This window comes from Polypterus senegalus, chromosome 2 (assembly GCF_016835505.1).
Source record: "Polypterus senegalus isolate Bchr_013 chromosome 2, ASM1683550v1, whole genome shotgun sequence".
NCBI lineage: Eukaryota > Metazoa > Chordata > Cladistia > Polypteriformes > Polypteridae > Polypterus > Polypterus senegalus.
Window position 1 is genome coordinate 141,987,438 of NC_053155.1, and position 11,329 is coordinate 141,998,766.

An 11,329-nucleotide genomic window follows, 5' to 3' on the forward strand; every position below is an offset into this window, starting at 1 on the left:
GTACATAACAGCAGAAGGCCGCCTCACCACTTCTTTTAAGTTTTGTTCTTGGAATTCTAAGGAGATACTCAATTTGAGGATCTGATGTTACAATTTGGAGTATAAGGTGTCAGACATTCCTATATATAAGATGGGGCGAGATTATTTAAGGCTTTTTAAACCATAAGCAGAATTTTAAAGTCAGTTCTGAATGACACATGTAATTAGTGTAGTGACATCAAAACTGGAGAGATGTGCGCAGATTTTTTTTTCTAGTTAGGATTCTAGCAGCTGCATTCTGCACTAGTTGCAAACGATTTATGTCTTTTTTTGGTAGTCCTGAGAGGAGTGCGTTACAGTAATCTAGTCGACTGAAAACAAACGCGTAAACTAATTTCTCAGCATCTTTCAATGATATAAGAGGTCTAACTTTCACTATGTTTCTTTAGTGAAAAAGAACACCTATGGGACATTATTTCGATCCATCCGATGCTGCCAGGTTGCATCTCAGACTTTCCAGGAGCTCAGTGATGCCCTGATCCAGATCTGGGAGGAGATCCCCCAGGATACAATCTGTCATCTCATTAGGAGCATGCTCTGACATTCTCAGGCATGCATACAAGTACATGGGGGCCATACAACTACTTAGTACAATTTTGAGTTGCTGCAATGTAATTTCGGCAAAATGGACTAGCAAAGAAAACATTAATTATCTCTTTCACTCATGGGTTTGATGGTTTTCTTTTTACTTTTAATATAAGTGGTGTGTGTGTGTGGACTGTTGGGAAGATATATAATGAACGATCTTTTAAGATTACCTACAGAATGTTAACATTAATAATGTAGCAAATGTAGAAAATCCACTGTTAATTGTGTGTATAAAACTGCTAACCCAAAAATACAAGCAATTGTCACTTAAGTTGTGCTGGTATGAAAATGACATTTTAAAACCAATGTGTATGAAAATAAACCAGTAAGGAAGCAGGCAAAGAATTGAGACTTTTGTCAGAAGCCAAAGCAAACTTATAATTCAGAAACTTTTGATGGTCTTGATTTTGTGCAGTCATTCTTCCTGTTTCATATTCAGTAACAAGTGTGTATTTATCCATTTATACTGAAAGCCTAGTTCTTTGCCTTTTTATATATCTAGCACTATTCCATTAACAAGGTAGTAGCACTGCACACATTTAATAATATAGAAACAAATCAAAATCTCTATACTGAACACCAATCACATTATGTAATATTGATGTAGAAAATACAGAAGTATATGCTTTTCTAGAAATGTAAAAAATTTGTTCCCTAATACACATACTTTATTAATACAGAGATGTATTTGCAGAAGTCTAGCAATATCAGAAAATGTAAAAGAAGCAGTAAATAATGGATGAAACCGTCTAGAATGCTGTCAAAGTTGTTTGAAATGTTATGGTAAGCAGAATGGTATGCATACCATTCGGGTGTGTAGGTGGAATATTTTACAGTGTGAATGAATTTTCATTGGTGGGCATTTTGGTTCTGTGACCCAAAACTCCATCAGAAAATGCACATCTCTCTATTATTTAAAAAAATAAATAAATAAATCCTGGAGAGAAACAGTAGGGTGACGAGACGTGATCTTTGCGTTAAGATCACGGAAGATACTTAAAAGACCTGCAAGACTAGAGAGATTGGCTACGGAGTGTCTCGCAGGGGCCTTAAACATGAGACTTTGTGCCAAGAGATTGATCCAGAATCGTCTCGCGATGACATAGAACATAAGATTCTTGCAAGACACGTCCTACTTACAAGTAAATAAGAGCAAGGGCAGCCAGCAAAACACTCAGTTGTGTAAAAGAGGCTTTGAGCACACACAGATCCAGGGCTCTCAGCGCATATAAAGCGTATAAGGACAATACGTTATAAATGAAACATGGACGACTAAGCGAAGAAGAAAGCAGTGCAGAGAAAAGAGACGCAAAATAATCTAGGTGCAAATTCAGAAAATAAGGAAAGTAGTTATCAGCCCAGAACAAGTGGAATTGGAAAAAAAAGCACATCCAATCATGGACGTTTGCGTTATACATATGCAGAGCAGGTTACAGATTATGAAAATAGTGATAAGTAATTATCAGCCCGGAACAAGTGGAATTGGGGATGGGGGGTGGGGGTGGTATTAGCACGTCCAGTCCGGACGTTGGCGCTATACACATGCAGAGCAGGTTAGAGATTATGAAAGCAGTGGAATTTGAAAGGCTCAAAAAAAAAATAGCGATACACATGTGGAGAAAGTTGAAGAATATTAAAGTAGGAAAATTAGATATAAAAAAAAAAGGAAGTAAAGATCACAGGAGCACGAACAAATGGAAATTATTACTCGAAAAGGGAAAATAATCACCACGGACCAAGTGTCATTTTTAAAAAAAAAATAAATAAATAAAAATAAAAGGCAGGATAAAGTGAGGTCAGAAATAAGACAGAGTAGAAAACAAAGTGAAACATCATAAAAAGGTTAAAAACCGAGGGGGCCAAACACATGCAGACCAGGTTAGAGATAATGAAAACTGGAATTCAAAAATTTTTAAAAAACGTAGGTGCGAAACACATGCAGAGTAAGATACAGAATATGAAAGCTGAAAAAAACGACAGTGTCAAAAAAAAAAAGAAAGTAAACATCGCGTTAGCGCAAAGAAAGAGAAATGATTACTCTGTTTCTCTGACCTCATTAAAAAGATTCAGCACATTGGGACTCGAAAGATTCCAAGTATTGTTTTTACAAAAGTTCTGAAATAAAAGTGAAACTAATGAAATAGCAACAATTCAAAGAAAAAAAATTTTGTGTGTATCCGGAAAAACAAAAACGGGGGTTGGCGAGCAAAGCTGGCAGGGGGCAAAGCCCCCTAGTTTCTTATATAATAAATATACTAGAAGGCTCATGGTGCTTAGGTGGTATTACCTTAACTAACAATTAATGGAACTTTTGGAAGGGTCCAGCATCATCTTTCTCCCTCACACAGAGGCTGCTCCACAAACACAGTACATGCTATACTTCTGAATTTTACTAGTAAAATGTTCCATGCACTTAGCCATCTGACTAGTTGCATTGGTTCTCTTGTTTTAGCTGCACAAAAGCTAGTTGGACTAAGCAGTAGCATTGTGAATATGAATTCAGATTTTATTTAAAATGTATAAGTTTAAAATAGTTTTTTTTTTTTTTAATACTACTTGTGATAATTTGAGCAATGTCATAGTGCTAAAATCAAAGTGAAAAAAACAGCAACGTCATAGTGCTAAAATCAAAGTGGAAAAAAAACGATATCAGTAAGTAACATTTTTTTAAATGATATGCCTCATTCTTTGTCAATGTTAGTTTTATTAGAGTGTAGTGATTTTTATTTTTTTTATGAATATGGCAGTCTTTTTTAGAAATTAATTGCTGTATTTTAACTGTTAACTGTAAGTTAGCCAGTTAAGTAATAAATGTATATAGTTTGTATCTTGCTGTGAATTTTGAAGTTGGACAGCTATGTTAATGTGGTTCTCCTGCCTTGCTTGTTCTGTATAGTTTCTCCATATTTTGTGTATTGTTTTATTAAGACATTAAATGGAGCTTGTTTTATTTTAGTTTTCTTTTGGTGCTTTGTCTCCCTCTCTCTCTCATTTGTGTTCGGCCTATTTATGTATCCCTAGACTTTTGGTAGGCCGTAACAGTGTGTGAATACATTACATTTCCTTTAGTTTCTGGTCTGTAAGCTAGAGGACCGCTTACAGGGCCGGATGCAGTTTAATGTCAGTTCATTTTACTTCCAAGCCACACTGATCCTCATCCTATAGCTGTGAATGAATTTAAGTGGCTCACTTTCCTTACCTAAAGATCTCACATGCCAGAGATGTTCACTGTTGAGAAATGTATCTTTGGGTACAACAGGTATGCGTCAGCTTTTCACTTTGTGTTATAGGCAGTATCCATGGCCTCATATACATTAAACTTTCACATTCTTGTATTTCAAACAAAAAAGAAAAAACAGTGGAACCTAAATACACTTTGTACATTACTGTGAGATAGTGGGACATAAGTACAGATAGGTCCATAAATATTTGGACAGAGACAACTTTTTTCTAATTTTGGTTCTGTACATTAACACAATGAATTTTAAATGAAACAACTCCGATGCAATTGAAGTGCAGACTTTCAGCTTTAATTCAGTGGGGTGAACAAAACGATTGCATAAAAATGTGAGGCAACTAAAGCATTTTTTTAACACAATCCAAGTAGTAAATCAGTAATAGGTGGTTTAAACAGGTTCCAACATTATAATGACCATACCTATTCCAGGAAATGTACTGAAAGTTTTATTAAGAGGAAGTAATTTAAAAGAAAAAAAGTAATTTGTAGAAATACATTGCCCTGTCTGACTACCCAGAATTATATATATATATATATATATATATATATATATATATATATATATATATATATATATATATATATATATATATATATATATATATATATATATATATATATATATATATATATATATATATATATATATATATATAAAAAATCCTGGGACAAGACTTTTTCAGATATATATATATATATATATATATATATATATATATATATATATATATAATATAAAAAAAATCCTGGGACAAGACTTTTTCAGAGAGATAATTTCAAATCCTGCGAGACGAATCTTTGTGCCACGAGATTTAACCACGCTTGGGACCGGAAATAAAAGACAAAGTAGAACAACGTAAAGAGGTTCAAAAACGTTGGCGCAATACACATACAGAACAGATTAGAGATTATGAAAGTAAAAAAATTTGAAAGTCACAAAAAAACTGATATTAAAGTTCACATTAGCGAGAACAAACGGAAATTATTAGTCGGTGAAATAACGGAACAACGAAATGAGATAGAATATATGGACATAGGTGATATGACAGAAGTATGTTGTTGTTGTTCGGCTTTGAAGTTTAAAGGCAAAGTATCCTAAACTACAATAAATCCTTTGGCATCAATCAATGCTCAAAATGTAGATTTACACAATTCAGGACCATACACTATGACAATCTGTGGTCCTGCAACAATTAAAGCTATGACAAGTTTAATTTCAAAGAAACCACAATTCAGTCAGGTGTATATTTATGATCACGGAGAAGCAATGCAATATAGGATTGAAAGAGTTCAACGATCGGACTTAATAGAAATTCTACAGCCAATATAGGATACAAATCCATACATCCAAAAGTATCGCACCTTACACGAAATTTATCCAAAAAACACGGACATTTTCTTGGAATTTTATATGAATCTGAAAAATCACACTCGCATATATAATAAACCAACATGTGATGAATTGTCAGCGATAATGGTTTCGAAAGACGGAGATATCAAAGACCGAGTTGATATTCATGTTTATCCAAAAGCACAGTACGATTCTTCTGGCAGATCCGGGAAATGATTAGCGCATAGGCCCCGCACAGGGGGTTGGCAAGTGAGCAGGGGGCAAAGCCCCCTAGTATGTATGTATATTTATGCGTGTGTGTATATATACAGTATGTGTATATGTATATATACACACCAGTATATGAACCAAAGTAATTAAATGAAATAGAAACAGATATATAGAGGGAATACAACTGGGAAAGAGACAAACACACTAAAGAGATGAAAATTTTACACTATGGCAGGATTGAGTACAGCCACAAGTGATAATTCTGCATCATCATGGTCTCTGCCAGGCAGAAATTCTGTAGCAGATACGTGTTTACAGTTGTGCTCTCCAAGCTCTAATCCAGACCAGCAAACAAACAGGCAAAGTTGAGGACCATAAAATGGAGTGGTTGGTTCTCGGAAATGGACTGCAGCAAATGTGAAATACATCAAGCTTACTTCATTTTGAAATCAGAAGATGTCTAGCACTGCAATCAACACACAGCTTCCAGACACCACCAGGACCTAGCTTATGTAGAATCACTGGTAAACTGACAACTTAAATCTGAGTACTCCGCTTCAGTTTCCCCCATCACATTAGAGTATACAGTAGTTTCTGCACAGTTGCTGTTTCTGCGCTGATTTGTTGGTTATTCTCACAATGATGCATGCCCTTACTCATAGGAAAATAAAAAACTTACTTGTGGTAGCTGTTTTCTTAGGGAACCCCAACTGCCTCATTTATACAAATGTAAGCCACTATTTCCAGGAGATTACCAGGATGGAATTCTCATCATAATTATACAATTATGCCATGCTGTTGTTCTCAGTTTTCCATTGCACAATGAATATCATAGACTGAAGCCAAGATGCATTCTTTAGATTCCTAAAATAGGAACTCTCAGTACATCGCCCACACCTTCTTAGCTTGTCTTGAAAAACCATATGCAGGAAGAGGTGGCAATATTCAACCTTGAGTTTTTTTTTCCCCCATTGAAGCTGCTGTAATTTAATTTTATTTTTTTTGTTTTGTGTTTTTTAATCTCTGTTTATTACTATAATATTATACAATATTCTTGTTTTTACTTGCTAGAATTAGATTATTCCAGTATATTATTAGTGCTTGTTTCACATTTTTTAAATATAAAACTGGCCTGTTCTAGGGGGAGTGGTCAATCCATGCATTTCTAATTTGTAATTTTACTAGTTCGGTAGGTGTTGATATCTTCACGCTGTAATCCTTTATGCAAGTGTTCAATTTTCTTTTGTATTCCTTTTTTAGTTTTGTGGTTTTTTTGGTTTTTTTTTTTTTTTGGTTTTTTTTGGTTTTTTTTTGTTTGTTTTAAACAGTTCATTTTTCTATAACAGTTAAATGTGTAGTGTATCTAAAAAATATATTTGTAATATTTTACTTTTAATTATCTTAGGCAGTGGCCATCCAACCAAAGGTTTAGGTTTTAGGTCTGTCTCCTATCCACAGGTCTCCAAAATGATTACTATATAAACAGACACTAGACAATTATATTTTGACAAACAAATGTGGTTTTATTTTAAATGTCCTTTTTTGAACAGTGTTAAGATCAACTAACCTTTGTGCATAATGAGAATGTAAATTGTATAATAGTGATGATATAAGAATTTTATCTTTGCATTTATACACTGCTTTTAAAAGCCACATTTTATTTTTTAGGACTTCCTTTGTCATGCCCTCCAGAAAGTGTTCTGTTCAGAACTCCTCCCAGAATAACTTTGAAGTTAAAGATGCCAAAGGTGAATTCAGGAACCAGTAAAACAGTCTCCAAGTCAAAAAATGGACCCTTGTGCCCTGATAACAGTGGTAATGTTTACAAGAGTAGTACTGTTGCTATGCTCAGCCTCCTTAAAGCCAGTGAGAAACTTAAGTCGCATCATCATCGAGTCCACAAAGGTGATGATTACAATGGTTTGCTGTCAAGCTCAGGGCATTCTCAGCCTGAGACAGTAGGAGTTAGCAATGTCTTTTCTAGTACTCCTCGTGGGAAACCTTCAGCACTTCACATCGGTATGCATGTCCAGTCTTCAAATGGAGACAGTAAACTTGACCAGGAAAGGGCTTGTCCCAGCAAATCCAATGGAGTGGTAGACAAGGCAGTGAAACACAGGGACAGCTCCTGTCAAACGACATATGAGCAAGGTCTATCTAACCATTTTTCTGTTCAGGGAGGAGGTACTTTTCGAAAGTCAGCTATGGAACATTTCAGCCGCTCTTTCAAAGAGGTCACAGACAGCCTTGTGAGAACAACTGAGGACTTAAGGAGTTCCGAAAAATCCTCAAGAAAAGCTGCCACTAAGGAGCGCCTGTGGGCCAAATCAGTCCCTGAGAGACAGAGTGGTAGCAAACGCTCTTACCAGGAGAGCGATGGCTACTGTCCAGATCTTGAACTGAGCGATTCTGAACCTGAGATCAATGACAAGCGTAAGCTTCTACTCCTACAGCGCAATAGCTCAGAATGTGAAAGTCCTGGTAGGAATTTTGGCAAAAGCAGCAGTTGCAACAAACTAAAATTAGTTCAGCGTTCATCTGTGCAAAGGTGATGACAAAACTGGAAAGATATTGTAATGCTGCACGTCTTGAACATTTGTATTTGTCTTTCAGAGCTTAAGACAAATGATGTGCCAAGAGTTTCATTGACTGCTCAACAGCAACTGTGAGTCACTGTTCTGTCTCAGAAATGATCTTCGATCATTAAGCTGTTGTGTTATGGTGCTATATAATTACGGTTAGAAGAGATTTGGAGAAAGCGTTACTGCCATGAGGTGTGCACTGTGTAAAAATTTTTTTTACACTGCTAAAAAAAAAAGTATGTTCTGAAAATGTGACTTGAATTCATGTAGCTGGTTTTCTTTGGGATTTCACTATTAAAAAGAGATCCATTAAAATAATAATACAATTATTATGAAGATGATTACCGACTAGGATAAAAGATTACCTCTGCAAAAATGGTGGGCAGATAGATTTGAGAATGCACATTGAAGTCAAACCATTTTTGACCTTTGCTGTGACTGAGTCGGGGTTTATTTTTCCTTTTTTCTTTTGTTCTTTCTTTTCAGCATTAAAATGTAAATAATGAGTCAACAACCCATAAAAGAAAAGAAACTATACTTAAAATGTGTTTTTATTAAAAAAATTTATTTTTAATTGAGAATGAATTATGAACCAATTTCTGTATACATTTTAAATCATTTCCACATACAATAAAATGATAGAGGAGTTATCGGAAGCACCTTCCAGCCTTGAGGACATCATGAAAGGTGATGAGCATCCCTTCCTAAAAGGTTTTTTTCTTCTTTTTATATGACTTGTGTCGACTTTACATTTTCTTTTGCCTTATGTTCTTGCTTGTTATTAAACTACAAGTTAGAGCCACAAAATACGTTTCTATAAATCATCCTCGTTCTCCATTACATGACAGAAAGGTACATATGACCAATTTAAAATGTTTGCAGTGACCCTCTATTCATAGGAAGGTTAAAGGATGTGGCACTTTTGAAAAACTAAATAGCTTTATGTAGTTCATGGGTTAGTGAGCCTATGGTTGATGTAATAATTGGAAAATATGAAAGCTTGCAGGGTTGTCTGAGACTCCCAATCACATATACAAAGATGATTGTACACACTTGAAAACCACAGGAATGCTTCAAAATAATCTGCTTTTATGTTTATTCCTGAAGTAGTAAATAACATGTAAGTGATCTGCTCAGTTACTACTTCTGCAGAACCATCAATGCATCATTTAATTCTTCTCGCATTCCAAAAGTGTACATGTTCGCTTTGAGATCAAGTCCAGATTAGCCATGTGTAGGAGTACGCATGTTTGTGGATGCACTCCATCACTGAATACAGCTACCAGAGTAAGCTCCCCCATCCACAACCATTATTGGAATTTAATGGGTTTGGCAGCGAAAGCATGATGTGTTTTAGATATTTTAGAGATAGGAAGAAAAATAGTCTGTCCTAGCAGGAGTATATGAAAGCATGAGTTTGCTTTGGATTAAGTGCCAGTTCATTTCAGAATACAAATGCCCTCTAAAACAGACTTGTATCGCTGTAAGAGCCAGTGGTCCGGTCACTATTTGTAGAGAACAAATGAGAGCGTCTGCCAAATCGGAGAGAACATGTAAAATATTCTTCTTGTGGAGAAACTGGCCTAGCAATTGCGTATTTTCACATGCAGTCTCCCTGGTGCTGACAGCTGCTATAACACCATAGTAAAATGGGGAACTAAAACAGTGAAGGTATACTTTGAAATAAATAGTTAATACAGATTTCAAGGTGTTTCTGACTCGTCTTGAGACAGAAGTAGTATCCATCCATCCATTATCCAACTTGCTATATCCTAACTACAGGGTCACAGGGGTCAACTGGAGCCAATCTCAGCCAACACAGGGCGCAAGGCAGGAAACATACCTCGGGCAGGGCACCAGCCCACCACAGAATAGTAGTATTTTACGTTAATTATTTTAAGATTGACCTTTATCTCAGGCTATCACATATATATCGAATATAATGCTAAACCCCCGCCACCCAGCATCATCACAAACTCAAGGACATGTCCTACTCCAACAGACTGGGAGAATGAAACCTTTTTAGTCTCAGACATGCATGGGGCGTAATCCAGATCTTCAAAGTTCTCAAAGGCATTGATAAAGTAGATCCAGCAGAATTCTTTTAAGTTAACTGTGAATTACATACTCGAGGAAACCAGTAGAAATTAAGGGGAAGTGCATTTAGGACTGAAGCCAGGAAGCACTTCTTTGTTCCAGTTTTCTACCACACTATAAGTATAAACTATCAAGACATGTAGTTGAAGCAGAAACCTTGACAACCCTTAAGAAGTCTCCTGTCATTTGTAAAATTTCTTGTGATTCTTGAAAGCCTTTAACCAGTGTAAATTCATACAAAGATGTTTGTTTCCTTATTGACAATCATTGCATTGTTTTTGCTACTTTATCAGCTTTAAAATAAATTTAATAAGCAGGCTGAAGCAGACCAGACTGGTTAGAAATGAATTTTGCATAAATGACTGATAATCTAACATTTATTTACAGAGATATATGTAGATGCAGGGAGCAGGTTACTATAATGAGCACTGTGGTTACAATTGGCACATGCAATAAGGAGAACAGGAGCTGGTCTGTTATACCCCGTGTTTCTCAGAATTATTACTGTATATTAATCTGACCAGCTGTAAAGTGGAAAGAGTCACTAAGGTGAAACTATTTGTCTCGATACTATACTGTAGTATTGCATTACACAACGTTTGTGTGACCATAGCAGGTATTGTTTTGAGCTAACATACCCAAGAAAATCTAGTTGTGATGCCATTGTAGTTGATGTCTTAAGAACCTAGATATACTGTATGAGAACAAATGAAATTGTTGTTTCTGTTCTTTTTAAACGCACACATAAATTAGCTATCATATGCTAGAAGTTGTGGTAGGTAGAGACAGTAAATAATTATGTTTGAAACATTTTATATACAAAATAAATATGCATGTATTTTTATACGAAGTATTTTACCATGTCTGACTTTTTTCAGATCATTCAGGGTTTTTTTTTTTGTTTTTTTTTTTTTAATAAGTAGAGAAATGCTGAAACAGAGGACATCTAAATTTAGTACTTCCTTTTTTGTTAATTGCGCCCTCCCCATCACCGGAATCTCAGGTTAGTTACTGAGAGCATAAGGATCAGCTGTTTTTAATCCTTGGGTGAAAATAGCATAACATGGATATGACCAGCCTAGTCCAATATACTGTACAATAAATGTGACTCATTTATACCTTTAACCACAGGCTTGAAGTGGTCATCTCACATAATTTACATGCACATCATGGGATGCACAAATCTACAATAATACTTTGTTGGCAGATGAGTAAAAAGCCGAA

General features: G+C 35.4%; 1 protein-coding gene across 4 annotated transcripts in view; it reads left to right on the plus strand.

The window, feature by feature from the left end:
- The window catches only part of jade3 (jade family PHD finger 3), a 67,878-nt gene extending 56,946 nt beyond the window's left edge, over nt 1-10,932 (plus strand). For all 4 annotated transcript variants that reach the window (XM_039744730.1, XM_039744726.1, XM_039744728.1 and 1 more), the window contains one exon: nt 7,095-10,932. In XM_039744730.1, coding sequence (XP_039600664.1) covers nt 7,095-7,978 — 884 coding nt within the window. In that variant the 3' untranslated portion in view covers nt 7,979-10,932. The remainder of the gene's footprint in view (nt 1-7,094) is intronic.
- The last annotated feature ends 397 nt before the right edge of the window (nt 10,933-11,329 follow it).